The following is a 25,490-nucleotide window of genomic DNA, read 5'->3' on the forward strand; positions in this document are numbered from 1 at the left end:
GCCACATCCCTTCCCGGACCAGAGCCCGACTTCCAGCTTGCCCACAACATGTAGGGCTCTTCCTGCATCTCAATGCCAATCCATGCTTTGGCCTTGCTCTCCCTTCCCTTCTCAAGGTGAGATGTACCACGCTGCTGCCAGAGGCTGGTCTCCTCATAGCATCCTGTGCTCACCTCTTTTTGCCTTCACGGGCTCTTTACAGTGCCCAGAGCAGAGGGTGCTTGGGAGCATCAGAAGGCTGCAAAGCCCCAAGCAAGAGCTGTAAAGCTCAGGGCTCCCACGGGCTGGGACAGGGAAGGGGAGCAAAAGAAAAGAGAGGCTGGAAGCTTCTGGAGGTTGAAGAATTTCATGGCCAGAAATGAGCCTCTTTTCCCTTTAACTGGGCTGGACAAAATAACTCCGCATTTTTTCTTACCCACTGCAAAGTGACCTGTTGGCTGACACTGTTCAGGCAGAGGGGAGCGCACACCACCCAACAGTGTGCCTGCATGAAGGGGAGTGACAGGCTGAGCTGACCCCACACACCCCTTCTACACAGCTTGAAATATGGCGTAAACAACATGGGAAACGATGCCGAGGCCAACTATGGAGCTGGTGGGTGCCCCAGACCCCCTGTGTCGGTCCTGGATAGCCACACACCAGCTGCTGCCCATGCCCTCACGCCTGGCTCCCAGCTGGTGTGGTGGCCCATGGGCGAGCAGCCGTCCTCTCCAGGCTGCCTCTGGGAGCCATCAGACCCAGGCTGTTTCGGTGGTGTGAGCCGGTGCCGAGGTTGTGGTGACAAAGCCCCTGCCCCAGGGCTGTGCCTCAGCACCGGCTCAAAGCACCGTGGCTATCCGGAAACAGGGAACACAGCACTTGAAAGGCCCCTGGTCACAAGGATCTTTGGCAGAGCCACTGAAGTGCCCAAAACGTAATGTGAACACAAGCAGCTACTGAGGGTTTAATCTTTGTTTTGGTGCTTGTTTGTTGTTTTTTTTTTTTTTTTTTTTAAGAGTAAGCTTAAATAGAGACTGGAAAAAGCCTTCACACAGCGGGGAAAGAAGAAAGCTTCCCCAAACAGAAGCTCTGTGGAGTCTAAGTTTCCATTTAGAAACCATTAAGGCCAGCATGTTCATACTTGAAAGTCAGACATCCTGTTCCAGGCTCAGGCCACTAAAATAAGTGACCCAGTTTGGAGAGGTGCTGGGCTCCGGTAGCTTCCTCCTGACCTGACAGTACCAAATAAAATTGCCTCAATTCCTTTTTTCACAGGAAAAGTTATTATCATCTGAAAGACTCAAGTGCTTCCCACCCCCCACTCCCGAAAAATACATACATACCGGGGGGGGGGGGGGGGGGGGGGGAGGCGCGGAGAAAAAAAGAGTGAATAAGGGACAGGGATTTCTTTGGTCCCTGGGATTCAAGTACCCTGTTTTCTTCTATTCAGTAAATTCCAGCACACACTTAGTTACAAAATGTTAAGAAACATGTTTCTGTGGAACAAAAGCAAACCAAGATCCACCAACAGAGCCTCAAACTGAATTTCAGATAATACAAAGGTGACAAAAGGGTATTTAGGGTCTGGTCCAGGGTGCTCTGATGCACCACGTGTCCCCAAAAATAATTACACTCTCTGAGCACTCCTTCAGCAAGCCCTATCCAAGCGAGCTTGGGCAGACTAAATTGTGAACTTCATTTCAAATTCAGGTATTCTGAACTTGTTAAATGCTGTATTAAAAGTTTTCATCTCCAAGTCCCTGGTATATGTTCATAGCATATTGTTGGATTGGCGATGAGGGCCCTTGTGGGATCCCTGTATCATCACGTCTTTGCATGTGTTAAAACCAGCTGCAAGCATTAGCACAGCCCATTGCACCCGCAGCGCTGGCAGGACCGTACAGGGAGGGTTACGCCCATTCCCGAATCACAGCTGCAAAGCTGAGCCAGAGATGCATTGTCCCTCCTGCCAGCGCGTGGGCTCTGGGATGGCAGGCAGAGCCCCCATGCCCCAACCACACTGAGCTCCTTGTGCCCCAGCGCACACCGGTACTGGACCTGCTCTCCCCTGGGACCCAGGGACCGTGGTGCCCTCAGAGAGCATCCTGCATGGAGCTGTGCGCCCTGGGCAGCTGGCACATAGCCATGGTCGTGGCTGATTACGGCCCGATTAGTCTCAATGATTTCCTCCCTCTAAATGAGCATTTGCAGCTAAGGAAGGAGTGGAAGTTCCTCTCCTCCCATCACAGCATACGACGCACCAAGAGGCTCATCCAAATGAGCAGCTCTCCAGGGACAGCAACAGCTTCTCCTTCGCTTCCACCTACCTCCACACTCAGGGTACCCAGATGGGACCCCTGATAAGGCCATCCCCTGGGCTTCCCTCTCACGCACCTCCCTGTGGGACCCTCCTCTCTTTAGCACACACTGAGGACAGCCAGCAGCAGATCCCCACTGAATCTCTGGCACTGGTCAGGACTGGGCTCAGGCAGGTCACAGCCATATAACACGCAAAGCCATAGAGGAAAAGTCAGGTGGAAAGCAGAGCTATGGGGGCGTGGGAAGCATCCCTCCAGCAGGGACGAGGGCAGGTGCTGCCATGGTGGAGGCTGAAGGTCTTCCTGCCACCCCCAGGTTCTTCACGAGGAGCTACCTCCTCCACATTGGCTACATCCCTGCTGAAACCTGCCTGTGCTTGGCCCTGGCTGCCTCACCAACACACTCTCCTCCTCCTCCGGCAATGTGGCAGGGTTGTATCCTCCTGTTTTCAGCAGTTCTTACCTCCTCTTCCACATGTAGCACTGATGGGGTCTCTCCTACCTATGTGGCTTCAGACGCTGCCTTTACAGCGGCAGCTAAATCCCTGCTATGGCAGGTTTGGACACCAGCTCCAATGCCTCTCCCTGTGCTGCTCCCAGGGTCCCTCTGGCAGCTCAACACCCCAAAACCAGCAGCGGGGTGCAGCCGTGGGGCTGCAGCCTGTGCACCTGGGCTGGCTGGCAGACAGCAGTCGGTAATCCAGCCAGAGAGGAGCTAAGCTCAGTTCTTCAACTTCCCTCTCTAATTCCAGCGTTATCCCTTACTGTAAAAATGGAATGTGTCGGAAGGGTCAGCAAGTACAAGTGCACAACCTCTGTCTTGAGGGACTCGTGCTCAAGGGAAGCAGGAAAAGTCTTACAGGTGAATAAAGGAGACAAATGTCCTCAGCTGCCTGCTCCTGAATGAACTCTGTATGTTTTGGGAAGGAGCACTGAGAACATCTGACCCTCCTCAGCCAGTCCAGGGGATGGGTGACAATAGGACATAGGATGCTCCGGGGTGGGTGAGGGGAACGAGCTCATCCGGCATCTGGGTGTTAAGGTGTAAATTTTCCCAGGAGACGCACAGGGAGGAGGAATAACCTTATAAAGCATTAACTGTGCCTTGGTTCCACCTAAGCAGCAGGAAAGGAAGGTCAAGATCATCAGAAGTATCAGCTGCCTTCCAGGTCCGCAGGGCAAAGGGCTGAGGGCGGGTGTGAGGCTGCGTTTGGGGGAAGGAGAGCAGTTCAGTGCCTGGTTATAGCAACTCAACTGGGTGATGACAGCAGGATCACCAGACGGAGATGCCCAAGAAACAAGCTGAGAGGTGAAATCAGATGGAGGGAGATATATTAGGAACAGACATGCAGATTTACACATCATGAGTGAGGAGGTGACAAACAGGTCTGTGGGATTGGAATCAAACTCTCACAACTAGGGAGTGGAGTGTGATGAGGAGTGGTGGAGAGGGAAGACCCTCCTGGGACTCCAGCTGGTGGGAGGACACTCTGGAAGAGATGCTGGAGGTGCAGGGAGGGCGGGGGACCACCGGCAACCGCAGAGCAGGGGCCAAGCAGAGGGATGGGGTCAGGAACAGAAAGCACTGCATTCAGCAACAGAGCCAGACATGAAGGGCAAGTTTCACTACAGTTGTATCTACATTTAGGTTGCCAAAAATACCTTTCACAGATTGGCTGTCTTTAATTAAAAGGATGTCTCCTGTGCTCCTGGCACGATACAGAGCTCATCCTGCCACGCAGGGCTCTGTGTGGATGCTCGGGGGGGGGGGAGGGGGGGGGGGGAGGGGGATTTCCCACGGGGCAGCTCCTCTCTGACCATGTCCTCCCATGCCCCGCCAGCACCGGGCAGGTCAGGCAGAGATGCTTCCCCCAAATGCCCCTCCACAGCACAGGCACAGAGCAAAGGAGGAAAACTTCACCCCCTTCCTGTTTTGGCTTCTCTCCTTCCCTCCAAACGTGGAGAACGCCTTCCTCCTCTCTCCTCCTCCACCTTTCAGTGCAAAGATTTAGCTAATTTCTTCTATGAATAGCACAGGAGTAGCCATAGCAACATCACCCTGCCAACCTCACCACCTCCACTGCCTCCGTGTCCCCTGTTCCTCTCACCCTCCCTCGCACCTCCCCAGGGAACATCTGGGGCTTCAGCCATTTCCCACGAAGCAACCCGCGTTTGGCTTCCCGCCTGCCCCCTCGGTGCTCTCCCTCCTTCCTTCCAGCCATGCCTGCTCATGACTCAGAAACCCAGCCTGGACCCCCACGGCCTCTCCAAGGCTCCTTCCTGCCCCCACCACCACAGAAGCCAGGAGCCCCAGATCAAGCAGCATCCCAAGGCTCGGCAAAGGCTGGTACTTTTGCTAAGACATGTCACCCTGTGCCCACCTATTGCAGGTAACTCCCCAGTGCATAGGAGGAACTATAACAAGCAGTATTTGTGTGTGGAAAAACACCGCCTTCAGTAAAACGCAAACTGCCCAAGACAGGCAGGGAGACCCTGTCCCCTTCCTCCACCTGCCTGGCCATGAAACACCTCTGCCCAGGGTTGGGGCACAAAAGCCTGGCATGCTCCAGGCACTTGCAGGTGATGAGGGGCTCGTTGTGATGCTGCTCTAACCCCCCTCTGCATCCTCCTGGACACCCAAGAGGGAGCAGTGGGCTGCAGGAGGGGGAGACAGCAGGACATCCCATTTCTGGTCAAGCAGCCCAGGAGCAGAGGGCACTTCCCAACCACGTGCCAGGGAGCTGCACTGCCCTGGGCCCCTTCCCTGGCATCGAGACGAGGTGCCCGTGCCCCTGCCACCCCAAATGCACACGAAAACATTGGTGACACCCTCGCAAGTCCCATTAGAGGGCCCTGCTCTGGCCACCATACTCAGCACCAGGGACCTTGGGGTGAACTAAGCCACAGGGCTGGATTTCCCTGCCGGAGGAAAAGGTGCCGACTGCTGCTGGACCCTCAGCGCAGGGACAAGCGCTGGAGAAGGGGCTCAGCACAGCCAGGCAGCTCAGCACTCCTCTCCTGAGAGCCCGTGGGCGTCACTGTGCGGGGGAGAGGAGGGGTTTGAGCGCTCTGCTCTTCTGGTGCTGTGCATCAGGGATGCGTCCCTGGATCGTGCTGCCGTTCCTCCCCCAAAACCGGGAGTCCTCTTCTCACCTCAGTCTGGCAGGGGAGGACTAGAGTCCCCCACCAGCAAGTGAGGGAGGATGAGGAGGGTGCAGGGCCAGCTGGAGGGACAGCAATGGGAACAATGGAGGACAGCAATGACAGCAAGTGCAGGGAGCGGGGACTAATGAACAGGGAACATGGACAGATAAGGGAGAGGAAATGGAAGATATCTCAGAGGGGAGAAGAAAAGCAAAGCAAAAAGAAATGAGAAACCCAGTCAGAGATTTCCTCCATCCCACTGCTCAGGATTAGGGGATCTCAGTTACTGGCACTGCCTGAGCAAGCTAATTTGTGTCCTAGAGAAGGGAAGAAGCAGGAGGAGAGAAGCGCCAGGGCACCGGAGGTGGGAGGAGATGCAGGTTGATTTGGGACCATGCTGTGTGTTGGGCAGCACGTGTGGGCATGTCTCACATGCCACGGAGCTGCGCGCAGGGTCTGTGAGTACACATGATGTCAGAGAACATACACGACCATATGCAACTCCAAGCACGTTTCCGATGTCAGAGTACCCATGCACGCGGCTGCACCAGTACGCGCAGGCAGTGCGTGCTCTCCTCTGCTTGCATGAAGAAACAAGGGAGAAAAAAAGGCTTAAATGAGAGGTGGTGAAGCTCCCCAGGACGTGAACAGATCACTGCTTTCCTGGGGAAGTCTCCTGGCCCGCACACCCCTTCCCACCTCTACTGCTGGAAGTGCTTCCAGGGACAGGGAGCTCATTTAAAGGGGCAGCCCTGAAAAATGGCAGCTTTGCCTCTAGCCGAGGCTCTTGAGGACACAGAGGCTGCCTGCTCAGCTCCTGCAAAGACGACCAGCGTTGCACCCACAGCATCCAGCCAAATCTACCCCAGAGTCCAACATATCCCAGCCTCCCAGAGCCAAACCCATCTGCCTGGGCAGAAGCCGTGGCCAGCTGTTTCCATTTTACCACCCTTTGTCCCTCTGCCCACCACTGGACTGGTGAGAACATGGATTCCAAACAGCTCAGGCACTTTGCACCCTTGGATCAGAAGGGAAGCATTACTGAGGTATTTGCTGCAAAGCTTTACTCATTGCATACATTTGCTACACACCAGGGAGCAATCAGCCTGCTCTGATACAGGCAGTGCACATACCACACACGTCATATTCTACATGCAGACCCCACTACGCTCACGTAGCCTCACACACTGGCATCCTCTGTTGCTTGCAATGCCACGACAAGCTTTTGATTTTTTTTTTTCCCCCTTTTTCTGAAAGGCTAAGGCTGAGCTGAGATTCCCAACATGGACTTTCAGAGCAGCCCAAGCCCCAGGGCTCCGTGGCAGCACCACAAAGAGACAATGATTTCTCTTCCACCACTGCAAAAACATGAAAGGCTCCCCTGCCCAGCCTGCCACGGTAGCAATGCAGCTGGCATCACTTCCTTCCCAGCCTGCTTGCAATCATCTTACCAGGAACCCTGGGCCGGACCTTTCATGCAAGCAGGAGTGGAAAGGAAGGAGCAGACATGCTTCAATTCCCTGCACCTACCCAGCTCCCTGAGCTTGCTGCTGTGGATGGAGGGAAGGAAAGAACGAAGGAAAGATGGAAGAATGCTTGCCAGGAATCAGCAGGCGAGAGAAACACTGAGGCTGATTTCGATGCAAAGAGTGGCAGAGAAAGAGACAGAAAACAGGACCAGGCTGATAGGAAGGTGGCTAGGTTTTTGGGTGCTTTCTGTAAACATCATCTGGGTGTATCAGCTTCGAATCTAATTATTTCAACCAGAGCTACAGACTGAGACAGTAATGAAGAAAAAACAGGGGAAGGGAAGAAGAGGGTTGTGTTTTCCGAGGGGAAAGGAGGAGAGAATTCCCATTGATTCCTGTGTGTCTGCCTGCTACAGCATCTTGAAATAATAATTAGAAGGATCAATAAGAAATCATGTGAGGTTTGAGGATAATGAATGAAAGAAGCAGAAGCAGCAAATTGAAATCCCTTTCTCTAAAGCAGGGTAAAATGTTTTTCAGGCAGGGTCTAGCCTCCATTTTAATGCTTTGCAAACAGATCCAACCATTTTCTAAGCCGGGTTGTGGGTTCAAAACAAGACCGGTCCCTCCATTTAGACGAGAAAGAGAGACACAGCCAAGGATGGGTCCTGGAGAAGAGCACTACTAAAATGAACATGTGTGGGAAGAAATGGAGGCAGTGAAATGGGGCAGAATGCACACAGCACGCCAGCGACCAGAGCAGGGTTACGTAATAATCTCGGGGAGCAGGGATGTAGCAGCAGAGCAAGGAAACCACAACTCAACGGAGAGCAGGTGCTCGTTTGGGAGCGCTGGCAGCGGCACCGCGAGCCCACGAGGCTGCCCGGTGGGCAGCACTCCCCACGCTTGCTGAACACAGTATGATGGGATGCTGCTGGGATTTCAGGCAACGGCATCATAAGCGGCAAGAACCTCGGGTGGGGTGCCCGAAAAACATCGCACCCGATGCCCGCCTCGTGCTGAGCAAGACCCAGCTGTCCCCGCTTGGCCCCGTGCAGGCTGCTCCGATGCAGCGCTCTTAGGCTGGGCAGCACCGTGGCGGCTAGCCCAGGCAACAACGATGGCAACCTAAGGGATGCCGGTGGCCAACGCCAGCAACGATGACGACCAACTGCAACAACACCGGCGCCAGCCCCAGCAATGCCAGCACGGACCCCGGCCACCCCAGGGGTGACACCGCACCCTGCCGCGACCCCGCCACTCTTACCGGGTTCCCCCCCACCGGCCGGCCGCCCCGTCCCATCCCGTCCGCGCCGGGGAGCGGCTGCCCGGGGCTGGCCCGTACCTGCTCGTACCAGTCGCGGCTCGAACACGTGCACTCGGGCCACCAGCCCGGGCCGCTGCCGTTCACCTTGGGCGCGCTCTTCCCCGGCGGCGGCGGCGGCTTCAGCGCGGCGGGGTCGCGGGCGGGGGGCCCCAGCTTGGCCTTGCCGCGGGCGGCGGGCGCGGCCCCCCCGGGCGCGGGCAGGGTCTGCGAGCCATACCCGCCGTAGCCGTACTGCTCGTGTTGCCACTCGCCGTAGGAGGGGGGCTCCATGCGCCGCAGGGCCGCCATCCGCGTCACCTCGTAGCACTCGGGGCACTTGCAGCAGTGGTGGTGCTTGTGCATCGCTGCCCTCACACCATAGAGCCGGCAGGGAGGGAGGGAGGGAGGCGGCGCGGAGGGAGGGAGGGAGGGAGGGAGGGAGGCAGGCAGGCAGGCAGGGAGGGATGCTCGGGGGACGGCAGCGGCCCCCGCCCCGCGCAAGGCGCGCCTGCCGCCTCCTCGCCCGCTCGGCGCCCCCGGCCCCGCGGGCGGGGGCGGGAGGAGGAGGAAGGGGCGGGGGGGGTGTTACAGCGCGGTGCCCTCCGCGGGGGCGCGCCGCGGCATCGCCCGCAGCGCCGCTCAGTCCCGGGGCCGCTCCCGGCGCGGGGCGCGGGGCCGCGGTTCCGCCCCGCTCCGCTGCATGGGGCGGCTCAGCCCGGTCCGGCGCGGCTCGGGAGCGCGGAGCGCGGCACCTGCGGCGGCGCGAGGCATCCCCCGCCTCCCCCCGCCCCCCCCGGCGGCCAATCCGCGCCCGCGGAGCCCCCGCGCCCCGCCCCGCCCCGGCGATGCGCGCGGGGGTGGGGGAGCCCGGCTCGCCCCGCTCCGCGGCCCCGCGTACCCCCACCGGGCCGGGCAGCGCGTCCGAACCCCGCCTGCGAGCAGCGGGCCCGGGGGGTGCCCGCGCTGCCCCCGCTGCCCCCCGGCAGCCCCGGAGGGAACAGCCCGGCTGCTCCGCAGCCCCGGGCATCACCTGCGGCTGCCCTCGCCCCCTCCCCGTCCCCAGACGCACCCGGCAGCTCTCGTGCAGCTCCGTTCCTCCAGCCCCAGCACAGCGCTGGGCAGCCCTGGCGGCTCTGTGGTTGACACCAAGGCGGGTTCGCATTGCTCGAGCCGTGGTCCGTGCTGGAGTATGAAATATTTTTTCCAGACCTGAACCATGGTCACTAGCCTGGCAGCAACATCTCTGTTGCATCCCAGCATCAGCTCTCACCCCGCTCTGCTGGAAATGTTACTGCGCACTCCAGTCACAGCACCCTGGAGATGCTGCCATTGCCCAGGGAGCCACGGTGCATTGGGGGTGTCGGAACCCCAAGGGCCTTTGCTGGGCCTTCCAACTACCGCCTTCAAGGGGTGGTGAAAGCAGAGCAGAAATGTCTGCTGGTGCGGCAGGGCAAGGGCACTGCTCACAGCGCAGCTCAGGCAGCCCTTCACCTCTCGCACAGGAGTGCCAGGCTGGAAGAAGTTCGTTAGAGAGTCACCCAGACAAACTGGAAGGGTAGAAAGAAAAACCATAAAGAAAAACCATTAAGAAAAACCATTACAAAACCCCCACATCTGACCAATTAGAACCTGATACCAGCCTTCTAATGCTTAAGAGTTGTAATAAACACTAGGGCGAGTGAAGAATTATTTCAAGAAATGGTACATAAATATGTAGAAAAGCAATGAAAGATGCACAATACGTCTCCTGCGGGATACAGGTAAAGGAATGAGGCAGAAGCAGGAGGGGGCTGCAAGGTGAGCCACAGGACGTGGTGATTCAACACCACAGCTCAGGCTACAAGATCCATAAGCTCCTTCCTACTGGCCTCGCGCAGCCGGTGCAGTATGGCTCTGCTCACAAGCAGGGCTGCAGGAGAAGGAAGCTCATGATGACAGACAATGCCTGTTTCCACTCCTTGTTTCTTTTAGCTCTTTAAACTGCAATACAAAATTACTTCTGCACTTGACCACTGCAAACAGAGGTGCTCCTGCAGTGTTTGCTCCCAGTCAAGTGAAATGGTTGCTTCTGGGTGAATAGGAGGGGGCAAAAGACACCCCATAATTAGGATCCATGTTGTCCCCAAGCCCCATGGCCCCCACCATGTGGTGCAGAGCCTGTCCTCTCCAGCACTGCCTGCGCTTCATTGCGTCTGGGCTCTCAGGTTACCTCGGTCACAGGATAGATGCTATGATCATGTGCTAATCCATGCTTAATGCCATGGAGCCGTGTTGTGGCTCAGATACATTACACTGAAATTTCCCCAGCTGCAAGCTTAAGACAGTCATAATGTTCCTGGACAAGCAAGTCTAGAAAGTCTGTCCCCACCACGCTGGCCTTGAGTGGCTGAGCACAGCACTGCTGCTGAGCCCTGGGAAACAGCTCTGCTGGTAAACCTCACCCTGCTGCTCCCAGGGGCTCCCATGGTGATCACTGTTATGGGACCCGGCTGCACTGTGGCGCTGACCCAAAGACCCAGAGACACAGCAAGACGAACGGCTGCACGTAAGAAAGTACTTCTACCCTGCAGAGCTCAGTGCTACAGGATGCTGCAGACCCCAGGAGCTTGCTAAGGCAAGGAAGGATTGGATGCCTGCATGCAAAGCAAGCTTGTTCGGTTATTTTAATCAATGAAAACCTGTGTTTGTGTGCATGGAAGGAAAGCATGCAGTGCTGGCACGAACAGAGAACTTTACACTTCAGGCTTTAAGATATTAGGCTCATCTTCACATTTTCTGCTGCTCCTTGTGCCATCTCCCAGAGCACACGGTGCTGGCCCTGCAGGAGGATGCTGGGCTGATAAGCCTTGTGCTCTGGGGAGGTGCTCTACCTCCTCCAACAGCCAGAGTGGACCAGGGAGCTGGGGGAACGTCACCCAGGCAAAGAGGGCATCTTGCAGCAGTGGGGGCAGAGGTGGGAATGAGGGGAGGGACCGGGGCAGGGATGAAGCTAAGGTAGGGGATTGCTGCAGCAAAGCAGAGGAATAAGCCTTACAGAAACAGGCAGTCAGTCAGTGTCTCCTGCATGACAGCAAAAAGACACGAAGTCCATCTTGGCTACCCACCATTTCCCCACCCTGCAGCACCTCTGAAATCTGAGTCACTTCATTAACAAGATGTGCCCAGAACCTGTAACAAAACCATAACTAATTAGTGCTCCAGCCCAGCTGCAAACCTCCCTCTCATTGCAGTTCTACCAGCATGGCATGGTTTGGCCGCAAGGACGATGCAGCATGCAGAGCCCCACTGACCACCCAGTCAATGAGCCCCCCTCTGCTACTGTGAGCCTCCAGCCAAAGCCATCTTTGAGTCCATGATCAGGCAGGAGACCCGTGCCTGGAAGCAGCTGACTTGGGTGGGAGGAGAGCACTGGGCAAGGGCATATGCAGTTTGTAACCCCAACTGCTTGCACCTGCCCTGCTGCAGACATCTCCTTTCACTCAGTCCTGTGGTGGGGGCAGGCAGGGACATGGGCATTCACTTAGGGGGGAAGTGCAAAAGCAAAGGACAAGACTTGTTAGAGAAAAATGCTTTAATAAGGAGCTGAGTAAACAATTAAGAGAAGCATTTGATTATTTTTTTTTCCCCACCATGGCAGACTGGAGTGCGTCCTCCACAAGGAAGGTGTCTGGTCCTCTCCCTGCTCAGTCTCCAGCAGCCCCACAGATGGGGCAGTCATGCATGCAACAGGCATCTCCACATGGAAAACACCTTCTCTGCCAGCCCCGGAGCACCAGCATCGCTGCCTCCGTCCCACTCTGCCTGCCAGCCTGCAAACTCAGGGACAGCTCCATGATCTAAAAGCTGCTGCTGCTTTCCCTGGCTCTCTTACGTGTTGGTGCCTCATCGCTGCCTGCAAATGGAGGGGCCTTGAACCTCAGACACTGTATCTCTGATGAAGTTCTTCCCTGCCCACTTGCAGCTCCCCTCCTCAAAACCTACATGTCCCATTTTAGCTGCCACGAGAACTGGTTAATTCCTACTCATTTGTAGTGAGCTCCATGTGCCTCCTGCTAGCCCAAATTAAAAGGAAAAAACCACCTGGTTGCTGCCACCTGCTTGCAACACTTCCTAACACTGCATGGGGCTTGGGACACATTAATGAGCCCAAGAGGAGGTCAGGGCTGGCTGGCCAGGGGCATCCACATCCTGCACTTCTCCAGCTTGCATCAGTGAGTAGCAGTTTTGGCTACTGGGAGTGGCCCTACTGGAGCCAAAACCAGCACAGGCACCTGCACTGGGGTGCCCAGACCTGGATCTGGCAGGGCAGGTGCAGTGCCCAGCACCTTCAGGCAGCTGTGGGCATCTTGCCCCAGCCACATGGGCATTGAACAGAACTATAGGACTTGGGAACTGATTTCCAGGCAGGAGCCTTCATGGAGGGAAGTGCTTTAAGGAAACCAAGAGCTCTGTCATCCTCTACCCTCTTCCTACCAGAAGCCTGCCCGTCTTATTTAAGTTCAGCTTTTGCAGCTGCTCTTTTTTCAGGTCCTAATTTCAGCAAAGCGTCCAGAAATCTGCAGAGACAGTGCTATTTACATGGCATGAAGGCAGCACAGAGCTAGGTTTTATCTGCTATTGCCGGCATTTCAGCCCCTGTCGTCACTTTCTTGCTCTCACATGAAGTCCTATGGGAAAAGGAAGGCAAGTATGAGGGTCCAGGAGCTGGAGGTTTGTTGCACCTAAAACCTTTCTAGGAGCAGAAGATGGGGCAGGCTGAAGGCAGCTCTTTGCAGAGATGATGGTCACATAAGTGCTGTCATGCTGCTCCTTGCCTTTAGCCAAAGTGGTAGCTGCGTCCTGCCAGGGGAACCAAAGTCACGCGCTAGCGCTAAGCCTGGGTGCAGATGGGGAAGGTGTCACCTTTGTAGTGCTGCAGGAGGAGGAGGGGGACACAGTGTTGTGTGAGGAAGGTACCTTTCTTGACCACAATCACCTGCAAAAAAGCTACTCAAGGTCTGAAGCGCAGGGGAGGCAGCAGGGTCGGCAGCTACTCAGCTGAGAACAGGGACTGAGGAGCACCAGGAGGTAAGTGGCGGGGTGGGTGGGAAGCATGCCACAGGAAGATGAGTAGCAAAGGGAAGGAACCAACTGAACTTGGCTCTAGACCATCAGTTGGTTCCTTAGCACTACCACAGACCCCCATCCAGCAGGGATTTGGAATTTGCTGTGGCTGTGGCTTGTCAAATGGAACTTGAACAGATGCTCTGCAGAGCTGGCTGCACAGCTAGAGGGCAAACGGGGTCCGTGGATCCTGTGAACACTGAAGTGTTTGCGCAGTCACGGGTGAGTGGGAAGGGGCAGAATAACAAACACCTCCTGCTGAGACTGTTCCTACCTGCCACCAGCAGCGATTCACACTGGGAAATGTGCAGCTGGGATAATAATAACCAGGCATACCAAGGGACCGATAGCTCTCAGCACTCTCAGGGCAATTGCCAAACAAATTATTCTCCTCTAGGGCAAAACCATTTTCATTCTATTAATGATCCCTGATACGTTGCCCAGTGCCACTACGCAGTTCCTATATCCTCACTTCTGGCAGCAGCAGTGTGAGGGGCTTCAATAAACACCACCAGCCACTTTCTGCAATTTAAATTATGGCCAACTAAATGTCTTCCATGGCTGTGCTAGCAAGGAGAGAGGAGCGATGGAGACCTGTGGCAGGTCCCTACAGCAGAGCCCAGGCTCCCTGTCTGTCTGTAAAGGAGAGCCTGGAGGCCCTATTTAATAGCAATCAACGGAAGCAGCCTTTATAGATTTCCTGACAGTCTCACAATGCCTGTAGCCGCTCTCCCCATCACCCGGCAGAGCAGCTCTGCCTTGTGCTGGAACACCTGAAGTGCGGGCTGGCTGTGGGCTGCCTTCCCACGGCACCTCCCTGGGCGCAAGGGGGGCACGGCCATGACAGCACTGCCAGGTCTTGTGGTCTATGGGAGCCCAGTCCTTGTGTGCACCTCATTTCCTTTAGGAAAAAGGACATTTCCAGCCTGATGGAACAGAGGGAAAGTTTGAAAACGTAACCGGGGCACAACTTCACTGCTCTAAGCCAGAGTCAGAGAGAGGTTTTTCGAAGTCTCATGTCTTTAAGAGAATAGGTTGATGGTTTTTTGTCCTGTACCTCGATCTCCAGCTGCTGTGCCTAGTGTGACCCCACTAGACATCCTGTTTCCCCGTATCTTTCACTAGTCCCAAGCTGTCCCTGGGTCTGCTTACACACTCAGACTTAGTAGCAGCAACACCCCCCACCCCCCCACCCCCCTTGTGCTGTACAAGGCTGTCAGAGGTCTCCTGGCTGGCTCTGCCTAAGCTGACATGACCTTGGGGCCACAAAGTCCCACGAGTTGGCTCTCATGGGCTCCCTACTGGGAGTCACCCCTGCAGGAACCAGTCCCATCCTTGAAGCGAGCCAAGATGTGGCCCTGAAAGTGCTGCAAGGGCTCAGCACCTCTCTGCTCAGATCTGGGGCTGCCCTGGGCAGCACAGACCTGCCCAGAGGAACCTTGCCCCACATCCAGGACCCAGAGATGCCCTTTCCCCGATTATTCCCACCCTGCATGGGGGGCAAGCAGGGGAGCTCTGTGGGTCCACACTTTCTCTCTTTCACCTGGCCAGCCCTGCTCCAATCTGCCCATTCCAGACGGAGCAAAGCCCATTCAGCAGCTCCCACTGCCCCCAGCCAGCAGCTTGTGGGGATACTGGTGCCTCGTCTGGGCTGTGCTGCCCCAGGACACACTTCCCGGTGTGGGAACCTGCCCAACCTCGGGGAGAAAAATGAACGCTGCTGTCTCTGGGAGCCCTAGGCATCCGCGGTGGGCGGGAGGTGAATGCCCGGCTGGCCCTGACTCTCCCTGCCACCACTGCCCTGTCCCCTTTAAGGGAGAAAGTGCTGCTCGGAAATTTCTGAATGGCTGGCCCCGCCCCCGGCCCGCCTGCCGCCCGCTCGGTCAATCAGCGCCCGTGCCGCGGGGCCGCAGCCGGCTCACGGGCCTCTCTTAAAGGCGCCCTGTCGCCACCCGCCCGTCCCCTCTGCTGCCAGCACGCCAGGAGAAGACGCCACCGTTTGGGCAGCTCCGAGGTGACCATCGAACTGGGTCGCAGCCGTGGGGTGAGGCGGTACTCCCGAGGCACAGGCACGCCCATACGCGTGTTCCTCACGAGTGACACACTAGCAACGCAAGCCCTGGGTGACCGGTGACGTTGAGGGATGCTGCTTCCCTCACCCTGGCTTCAGGACTTGGTTTGGCCGTGGGATGGTCGGGTCCCAGGGACTGTGCATCCACAGGAGCCAGGGCGAGGAGCTGGGCTGAGTGCCGCCCCAAAGGCAGCCAGGCCATGAGCTCCGCCACCCAGCCACGGTGTGGTGAGAGCAGGCAGCTGGGAGCACTGTTTCATCACCACACTCTTCTTCTGAACCAGAGTGGTAACGTGGGGGTGCTTCCACAGCAGCAGAGCTCCACAGCTTCCAAACCCCCACCCCGTGAAAACACCCCATGAGATGCAGCTATGCAAAATATGCCACTGCACAGAGGGCAACTAGCGGTGCGGCACGTGCCACGAAGCAGTGGGCAGAGCTTGCGCCCAGCATCAGCAATGAATCCAGCTCCAGGACCGGGGTAGGTCTCCCTGCTGCATCGCAAGCAGTGCCCCCTCACTTGCTCTGCCACAGCTCCTCCCACAGCCTGCTGTAGCACGGGCTGTGAAATGATCTGGGCTAAAAATATGCCTTTAAAAGGGGGGACAGCCTGATAGGACATTGCCATGTTTCCTGGACACGTGCAGGTGGGAAGCTGGTTGTGAGGCTGTGCAAGTGATGCAGGCCAGGCATGATGCTCTTCATGCCAGTGCTTTGGGCACAGATGCTGGTGTGCCTGAGTGGTGCCAGCCCTGAGAGCTATCTAGGCCATGAATCGCAGGTGGCCTTTGCCTGAGTTTCAACACTTGGAATAATTTTTAGGTGCAATGCCAGCGAGACTTCTGCAAGGTGCTTTGTACCCACAGGCTGCAGGGCTCCAGCAGGTGATGCCCTGGAGCCAACCCTCGCTTCCTGCAGCAGGGCACAAGGTCAGCTTGAAACGCTTGCACTGTGACAGCCATGCACGGTCTAACCCCCCAGAGCAGGCACAGCAAAGCAAGAGGAGGCAGCATGCAGCAGAGAACACCTTTCAAAGGGCTCACACTCAGTTTCACAAGAGGGACGATTTCCAAACCTGCACTCATCCGCTGTCCTCCTTCCCCTGCAATTCCCCTAGCTTCTGTCAGTGCGGTGGATAATGGATCTCTCAGCATAGCTTGATACCGATCCTCCAAATCCTAAAGACTAAAAACCTTCATGAGCAGTTATTGTGGCTGGTCTATTTATAACAGTGCCGGTATTGCCTTTGCCACCAGAATCCTGATTTCCGTCCAGCCCGATGCCATTAAGATGCAGCAACGCTACCCCAGCTCCATCGCTCCAGATAGAAAGCAGCTGGCCTGCCAGGCTCTGCCTTCAAGCTTGGTTTGTTCCTTTAAAAAACAGTGAGGAGAACCTGTTTGTTTTGCAGAAACGCACCCAGGAGAATTGTCCTTAGCATCCCCTGCAAGAAGGAGTGGAACATGGATGGGTGGAGGTTTGGGTGGCACATCCTGTGCTGTGAGCATGGAGGCTCTGCACTTCCAGAGCCTTTGGCTGGTTGGTGTGATGGGAGATGAGCTCCAATGCTCCACTTCAATTGCAGCAGGAATGTGGTCTGTCACCTGACAAGGCAAAGCAGGAAAGGAAGGACCGGGGTGCTGCTGTGCAGCTGTTGCACTGAGGCTGCACCAGCTCATTTTGGAGACTTGATAGCAAAGCAGACAGAGACCCAGTGGTGGCAGTGCAGCAGCTCATGGAGCTCCTGGTCAAGGCACTGATGGGGCTGGCCCCTGTTCAGTCCCTGTCTTGCTGAGATGCCTGTGAATGGTCTCGGTTCTTGCTCTCAGAGCTATGCATGAAAACCATCGGCGTGTATCTCAGTGTGTGAGTTGCCCCAGCAGCTTCACCGCCCTGGGGACGGGCAGACACATGCACTAGATGGAGGGAAATGAAGCTGCAGCATGAGTCTGGTGGGAGGATGGATAGACTCCAGGCTCATCTGGATGTCTCTGGAGCATGGCCATCTGTGGGATGCTCCCCAAAGCTTCCTCCTCACTGTCCCCATTCCGCCACTGCACGGGGAGTGCAGCATGCACTCGCACTATCACAAAATAACCTCAAAACCATGATAATGACTTGGATGAATGGACAGACCAACAGCCCTATGTCTGGCAAGGGTTTTCCATGCTGCACAGCCAGAAAAGCCTTGCGGTCTGCCAAGGATCTTCCTTTTGCTGCTGGTTTTAGACAGAAAGTCACCCACGCATGAGCCTTTGGTTTGACAGCTTGGTGGCTCTACTGACTTCTCCGTCCTTTGCTGAAGCTGTATATTGAGCTGAGAGAACTGAGGTCTAAGCATCTCCTTATTTATGTCTGCAGCAGGAATAGCAAAAGCCTCTAGTAAAGCTGAGGCCATTCAACCCCAAAACGTCCACTGAAGTGACAGTTCTTACTGACACAGCCTATGCTGACCCCCCTTTGAGCAGCAGCATCCTTGGGACACAGGTAGCCAACCACCCGGCCAGGTGTCTGTGCTATGCAGGGCTGAGGTATGGTTCAGTCTGAGCGTGTTACTGCAGACAGACATCCTCTTGGCTTCAGCACTTCAGCTTTTGAGCCTGTGTCTGCGATGTCGCATTACAAAACTGCTGGAGAGCATCTGAATGCAGAGCTCTGAAGTAACCTCCAGGCACAAAGTGGCTCAAGTGACACTAGGGCAGCAGCTGGGGCCTCTGGGCTGTGGGTTGCTGCTTTTCTTCTCTGCTTCCCCTAAAATTAAACATGCTCTCAAGATGCATGGGGATGCAATAGGGAGGGGGGCCCCTCCTGGAGATGGTTGCTCCTCTGCTCCCATTGCTTGAGCATTAGCCACTTCCCAGGATTTTGGGGTCACAGGGCTGATGCTGCTGGGCTTGAGCTGAGATAAAGCAGTGGCCAGCTTGGCCTGCAGCAATGGCTTCAGCTGCCTGCCCAGCCAGCCTATGGAGAGGACACGGGATGGTGGGGACAGCAGGGTAAGTACAACCAAGCACAGGGGGCTTCTCAGGGGGGGCTGCATGCATTGTCAGACATTCACCTGCATCAGGGACCTGCTTAATTTCCCTGATGTTCCTTGCGATAGCAAACAGCTACTTGGTGCTTCCCCTCTCACACACCTTGCAGAAAAAATGAAGAGCGGTAGAGCTGCAGCCAGGGCAGGGGGAAGGGGGTAGATGACAGTGTGCATTTCTGCAGCCACAGCATCTGCCACATGCTGGTCTCATCCTGACCTGCTGCGAATGCCCAGAACTGCTCCTGCCAGGAAAAGGCACAGAGTACGGGAACGCCCTTCTCTTTGGCCAAAGGCAAATCGGGAAAAAGGAAAAAGCACTTGAGGGAAGGACAGAGGAAGCAGACAGCCGGTCGCCACGCTGGCGGCACAGCCTGCCTTTCTCAGCCTAATCCCCTGGGGAGCTCCACAAACCTTTTTGGCACTTGAGCTGTGGGTTATAGGGCAGACAGATGCATCTTCTTCAGCAGCAGGTGCAGCAGGGAGAGCTTCTAACACCCTGCCAGGGTGTTTCTGCAGAGCTAGGCTGTCCCCTCCCTGGCATGCAAGGAGGGAAGGGGACGTTTTTGGCCTCAGCCCAGCAGGGCTAAAGCACAGCTGGCACCTGGCACAAGGTGGGCATGCTTAGTAGCATCCTTGCATCCACAGCCTGTGGGAGTGGCAGCACCCCCACCAGTGAGGTTTCCCATTCACAGGTAATTTCGGAGCATGCACGGAATGTCTGTCCTCTGAAGCAGTCTCACTCGCTCTCTCCATCGTGTTAAGACCTGCCATTGCTCAGTGTCAGCTGTTGGGCTGAGCAAGGACAGAGCTGTGGTGTGGTGTTGGCATCGGGCAATGAAACCCTTGGCAGGCAGGAGGGATGCACGGGTAGGCGACCGTGGGAGGGGTGGCACAGCACTGGCATGATGACAGGCATGAAGTCAGAGTGGCTGCAGAGCCACACTGGGAGGCAGGAGAGGATGGCAGGGGAAGAGCAGAGCTCCCTTGCAGACGCGGAGTTTCTCCTCATCAGCGACATTGTTCCTCTTTCATTTGTCTTCACAGCTGGCTGCTCTCTGCTCCCCACGAGGAGGATGAGAACAGCGTTTCCTGAGAGAAGCAGCCTTCCTGCCAGCCTGTGAGTGCAGGTGAGTGGCACTGGCCACAGGAGCATCCTCATGGGTCTTCGTGCTGCAGATGCACACAAGCTCTGAGCAGCCCTGCTAATGCAACCATGGGGCTTGGGGAAAGGTTGAAATGGAGGATTCATCAAATATAACCCCACAGACAGCAGAGCTCAGGCAGGATTGTGCCTCTGACTGCCTCAACAGGGCATTTCAGCTGGCTGAGTCCCTTTGCTTTTGCCCTGTTGAAGGCTGAACATCCACTTTCCCATAGAGGGATGGTTTCAGCCCACTAATCCTCGCCATCAGGAAGCACATATTGCTGCTGTATTTACCGGTCCCACTTCCGTTGCAGCAGCCATTTGCACAGTGCAGGGCTAGTTGGAGTGTGCACACATCCTAGCCAGCAGACAGAAAATTTCCTGTTCCTGGAACCATTTGTGCAGAGAGGCAATTTATTTCTCATGTGTCTTCCTGGCTAAAGCAGGTTATGGTGGCTTTTGCTCTGCTATCACCACCGGGGAGAGCTGCAGGTAGGGGAGAGGACAATGCCAGGACAACAGAAAACTTATTTACGCTGATGGATGCTGATTGATGAGAGAATTGCACTTACTTCAGGCAGGACAAGCCAGTTCATCATCTTGCCCTTTATCAGTGGCACGGTGTCAGCTAAAGCCCCGGTTGCTGGGGGAAGCTGCTCCGCCCTGCAGCTGGTGCCCTCCTGCCCTAGCGTTAAATATCACCTATTATAAAACCTTCCCTAGTTCTTCCAAGTGCCATTTGCCATCTCAAGTGTTTTCCTGAAACCCACTTCGGAAATGCCCGTGACAAAAAGCAGGCACCAAAGGCCGGGGAGCAAGAAGTCACTGTGGAGGTGGGCAGGAGCTGGATATGTAGGTGTTATCCAGCCCCGGCGCTGTCCTGCACGCTGGGGCTGTTGACAGCCAACATGGGAGGTGATGCTGGGCAGGTGCTGAGGTGTCCTCAGTGCCTTCAAGCAGAAGTGAGGGATGCAAAGAAGGGCCCACGCTGTGGTACCACGCACAGCCTGCCCCCAGGCACAGCTGATCCTGTGTCATGGTCCGGATTGCTGACACGGGGGAGTGCTGGGGTTGCTCCTGCTCTGCCGGGGCAAGGCCTGTGCATAGCGATCAATATGGCATCTTGGGGAAGAGGCTTACCACCATGTCAAGGCCCCCATATCCCAGCACAGGGGCTGCCACAGAGGAGCAACGCTCGAGCCTGCAGCTCTCCAGCACTGCTTGGTCCCAGTTTCCAGGAAACTTGCTGGGTCTCCACAGAAAGCCGAGTGGCCATGGCTAAGCTCAGCACTGAACACTACCATCCCAGTTTTTTTTCCCCTCCAGGTCCCTGCTCTGCTTGCAGCCAGGCTGTGAAGTGGCCATCCTCTGGGATGCAAGAGGCTGCAGATGAGAGCCCTGCCAGAGCACAGCCCCCCTAGAGCCCTGTCCTGCCCACCCAGGTCCCCACTGCCCCCTCCCTCTCGGGCAGTGACCCCTTGCTCCAGGCTGGCAGCTGCAGTCCCCACAGATGGGTGACCCCGAAAGCACCAGTGCCTGGCACCAAGGACCGTCTCCTGACCCGTACCAACACAGGCTAAGAAAGGAGGAGGCTGAAAGTAAAAAAAGCTTCAGAAAAGAATGACAGGAATTATTTCAGGGCTGGAACAACCTGCCTCACACTGAGTGAGTGAAGAAGCCAATCTGTTTAGTTTATCTAAGGGAAAGTTAAGAGGGAACTTAGACGCATCTATAAATACCTACATGTTGGGAACATTTCTGATTGCCACGGTCCTTTATCCTAGCAAACAAAGCCAGCAAAATTTCCTGGGGCTGGGAGCTAAAGCGAGAGAAATCCAGGCTAACAGTAAAGTGCAGATTTTTAATGGGAAGGATAAATAACCATCAGGCCAGCCAGGATAGGGAGACAGCAGATTCCCCATCACATGAAGGCTTAAAATCAAAGCTAGGTGGCTGCTGCTAAAGGAGACATCCAACTCAGCCAGACATTTGGGGCTGGATGCAAGAGCAGCTGCACTCCACAGCTTGGGACAGTTAGGAAGAAAATCCCTTAAAATCTGGCTGTTCCTGACTGATCAGGCTCTCACCCCTCGTGGGTTTTGCCCTATGACTCCCCCATCTGCGGTCGTGGTTCCCTCCCACTGGTGAGCAGAGACTGGCAGCCGAGCTCATCCTCCTGTTGTGTTCAGAAAACCACCACCCTGCCCTTCCAAAACAGGTAAAGATTTGGTGAATGAAAATGTAGAGAAGTAGCAAGAGGAAAAGGAGAAATTCAACAGCAAGGGAAAAAAAAATGGGGTGTTACCCATTTTATTGCAGTCCAGAATAAGAAGGGAAACATTTAAAAAGGAGAAAAGAAGCAGTGCAATTTTTGTATTTAGAATATTTTGGAAGAAGACCTTGACTTAGCAAACAAGCATTATTTTAAACTACCCCAAGGAAAACAACACTTCCATATCATTTTAAATCTGCAGTGAGCTCCATCCATCCTGGCCACTTCATCCCCCCCAAAAGTGCATTTTGGCATTTGCTCACCCCTAAAACTCCCCTCAAATGCGTAGCTCAAACAATGCACCAGGAGGAAGCTGAGATTTACAATGCACATCCAAATAAACAGTGTTTCCAAGTAAATAAGACAGCACAGAAAGCTACTGGTACGCTGGGGAATGGACCTGCCATTTAAGAGCTCAGAGAAAAAAATACTGAAATCTGCAATGTGGGAGTGTGCCAGTGCTGGGGGTGAGAGGGATGGGGCTGGGAGGATTTCCAGCTCCACGCAGCCTCTTTATTTCTGTATCATATCCACTTGCCCTCCAAGCCCTGAGGGCTGACACTGGGCCATGGTAGATGCTAATGCAAGGGGATGATTTTGGTGTTGTCCAGCCCCTGGCACAGGTGATAGCTAGATTTTCTAGCTTGAGCATCACCACAGTAGCCATGAGGAAACACTTTCAGCCCCAGGGGAGGAAACTGCCTCCCTAGCACCGTCCCTGCAGTGCTACAGGCACACGGCCCCGGTGCTGTCCCCTCAGTGCCAGCCACTGGCTGGGCTGGCAGGGTGGGACATGGCGTGGGGCGCACGGAGGCTCACCTGGGGCAGTGTGCTGTGAGAGCTGAGCACCAGGCTGCAGACACTGGCTGGTGCCTCCGTCCTCCGCGCTGTCACCCTCACCAGCCGCGGCGGCGTCCCTGGCATGTCCCCAGCCCCTGCAGGAAGCCTCCGCTCACCGTCCTGGGATGGATCCTGAAAATAGAGAGGGGATTCATGCAGGTGGGGCAGGCCAGCTGCCTCCATGTCTCCCCATCACTTCTGGAAGGGCCGAAATGAGCTTTCCCCCACGCAAGGGGCTCATACTGCCTTCGGTGAGCATGCCACCACCTGTGACAGCCTGCCCTGGCACTGGGCCCATGGGCAGCAGGGTCACTGCAGGCAACAGTGGGGGCTTGCGGGCAGGGGAGTCTGGGCTGTCCTGCCGCTGGGCAGGGGCAGCTCCCTGTTGCATTCCATGTTTCAGCAGCATAGGAGACCTCAAGAACATTTTTTGGAGAAAGGAGGAGGGATTTGGTGGTGACAATGGGCTTGGGCTGTGTTTGGTGCAGGGAAGCCCTGGGATCGGCTGCTTTGCTCATCCCCCCTGCGTGCAGGACACTGGGCAGGGAGCAGGAGCACCCCTCCTGCCACTGCGTCAGGCCAGCAGCTGCTTCTCCACTTGTTTCCATATTGATTTGTAAATGTCCTTACTGACTGTCACATCTCCTCAGGGCCCTATGGACTGGACTGGCCACAAAGAATGGTGGCTGCTGCCAGTAGAGCTTGCCAGGGGGTGCATCAAGGCTACGGGAAGCCCAAAAACTGAAGTGGGGTTCCCACTGCTTATGGGGTAACATCACTAAAAAATTGCTCATAAACACAGACTAGATCTGCAGGTTTGCCTTTAACTAGAGGGACTGTCAATGTGAGAGGGGTCAAGAAAAAAAGGGACTAAAACTGTTCCTGAGTCAGAGGGACACAGCTACCTCCTGCCCTGACTGTGGTAGGTTTGTCTCTCCTGTTACTGATCATCAAGCTCCTATAAAGTGTTCTTCCTTAGGAGACATCATTCAGCTTCATCGTCCCTGTGTGCCACTCAGATTTGGTGTCCCTACAGGTATATGATGGGAAGCCAGTTCAGTCCGTGAGGCAGAAATATGGTGTTTATCTGATAGGATTATTTCACGGAAAGGAGGAATCCCTGAATTCTTGCATTTTGCACAAATGTTCCTGCATCCCCAGTTCAGGGGGATCCCACAGCATCCCCTTGACAGGGCACAAGGCAGTGAGAGTGAGAAGAGGGCCTGCAAAAGCACGAGGCAATTTTATTTACCTTGGTGCCTTTGAGATAACTGAGACCCTGCTGCTCAATTCCTGCCTCCCCACCTGGTACATTATCTTTTAAAAGGCTGTTGGAAATTAAAGATAATGCAAATAAGAGAGACAGAAGTTATCTGAGAGCTGGAAGAAAATCCTGAAAAGGGAAACTTGAAAAGACTCAACCTACTTCACTTATCAAAAGCAGCCCGCGAGGTGGCTGGATCAGAGCGCCAAAACGCCTCCGTGGGAGACAGCGTCAGACAGGAGCAACTAATCCAGCTCCAACAGCTGAGCAGGAACCAGCGCTGGAGCTGAAGATCTTTGCATTAAGAGTAATTCAATTAACACTTGTGAACCAGAGAAGTTGCCTCAGTAATGAGACAAGCTATGACAGAGGAGATATGGAAACACCCTGGGTGTGAGCTGGCTGGGCTGCAGCGGCCAGAAGCCTCCCATCCCCCCCTGCCTCCCCCTCAGCACAAAGGTGTGCAGGATCTGGCCCCGCAGCACCGTGCCAGGGCAGCCCTTACCTCAGGTAGGTTCTGGGGCTCTCCGAGTGTGACCGCAGAGCTGGGCTCGCTGGCCGCATGCTGCTGCCTGGCTGTGCCATGATGTGTGCCTGGGCTGGGAGGCTGCGGGGGTGCAGAGCGCAGCGTGAAATCGTAGAATTCATGGATATCTGCAAAACAGCATGGGAAACATCCACAGGACCGGGGAGGCAGCCCGATGTCAGAATCCTGCATGGGCTACAGCATCTGTGCTCACCCGCTCTGCCTCCAGAGCATCATAAGCCTGAGCCCTCTGTGAGAGGCTGGCACCTGGGTGATGGGCTGGAGCAGGGCTCTGCTGGCTCCCCACCCTTGCCATGCTGCCCACCGTGCCCCCTCTGCAAGGCAAGAGGTGTAGTGGGGTGCCTGGCTCTGGAAGGCATGGGCATTTCCACAGAGCAATGACCACACTCTCCATGGGGACTAAGAGCAAACAGCGCTCAGCAACATCAATCAGAAATCCACCCCATCCTGCTCTCCCCTCCAGGCTGTGCCAGCCCCATGTGTGGTCCCATGTCCCTTCTGCCCTGAGAAGCCTCCTGTACCAGCCAGCCCCTGCCTGCCTGCCCTGATGTTGCCAGGTTTTTCCCTCCCCGTTGCTGCTCCCCAGCGACCCTGGCCCATCGAGGGTCTCCCCTCCCATGGGGACAGGCAGAGAAGGCACACAGCATGAGGACAGTAGGCTCACTGTGTACAAGCTCTAATACTGACGGCTACAGCTGTGTTATCTCCAGCTCCTTCCCCAGTAAATTCCCTCTTCCCACCCGGCACAATTCTACCTGCGTACTGCCACAAGCAGGTGCCAGGTATCTCCATTCTGGGCTCCAATGACCTGAACCTGCTGCTGTAAATCATACTGTTTTAATAATAAATTCCAGAATGTTTTTTTGAATGAAAACAAAAGGAAACTCAGAAAAGACACTAAATCATTTTAAAATAGTACAACTTGTAAAAATAATTCACTACACGTAAAATGACTACAAGAAGCAAAATATAATTGTCTCTAGACCAAGACAATCATTA

The 25,490-nt window shown here is 55.5% G+C and overlaps 1 protein-coding gene across 11 annotated transcripts in view; it reads right to left on the reverse strand.

Annotated features, from left to right (window-relative positions):
• DLG3 (discs large MAGUK scaffold protein 3) overlaps window positions 1–25,490 on the reverse strand; it is a 79,216-nt gene that overhangs the window by 44,093 nt on the left and 9,633 nt on the right. For 6 of the 11 annotated variants that reach the window (XM_055817726.1, XM_055817727.1, XM_055817723.1 and 3 more), the window contains 2 exons: window positions 24,450–24,598; window positions 22,660–22,812 (listed from right to left, as the gene is read on the reverse strand). In XM_055817726.1, coding sequence (XP_055673701.1) covers window positions 22,660–22,812; window positions 24,450–24,598 — 302 coding nt within the window. Of the gene's footprint in view, window positions 1–8,255; window positions 8,580–22,659; window positions 22,813–24,449; window positions 24,599–25,490 lie in introns of those variants that run through there. The other 5 variants (XM_055817732.1, XM_055817729.1, XM_055817731.1 and 2 more) reach the window with 2 other exon arrangements.

The sequence above is a fragment of the Falco peregrinus genome, chromosome 13, assembly GCF_023634155.1.
Source record: "Falco peregrinus isolate bFalPer1 chromosome 13, bFalPer1.pri, whole genome shotgun sequence".
NCBI classification, from domain to species: domain Eukaryota; kingdom Metazoa; phylum Chordata; class Aves; order Falconiformes; family Falconidae; genus Falco; species Falco peregrinus.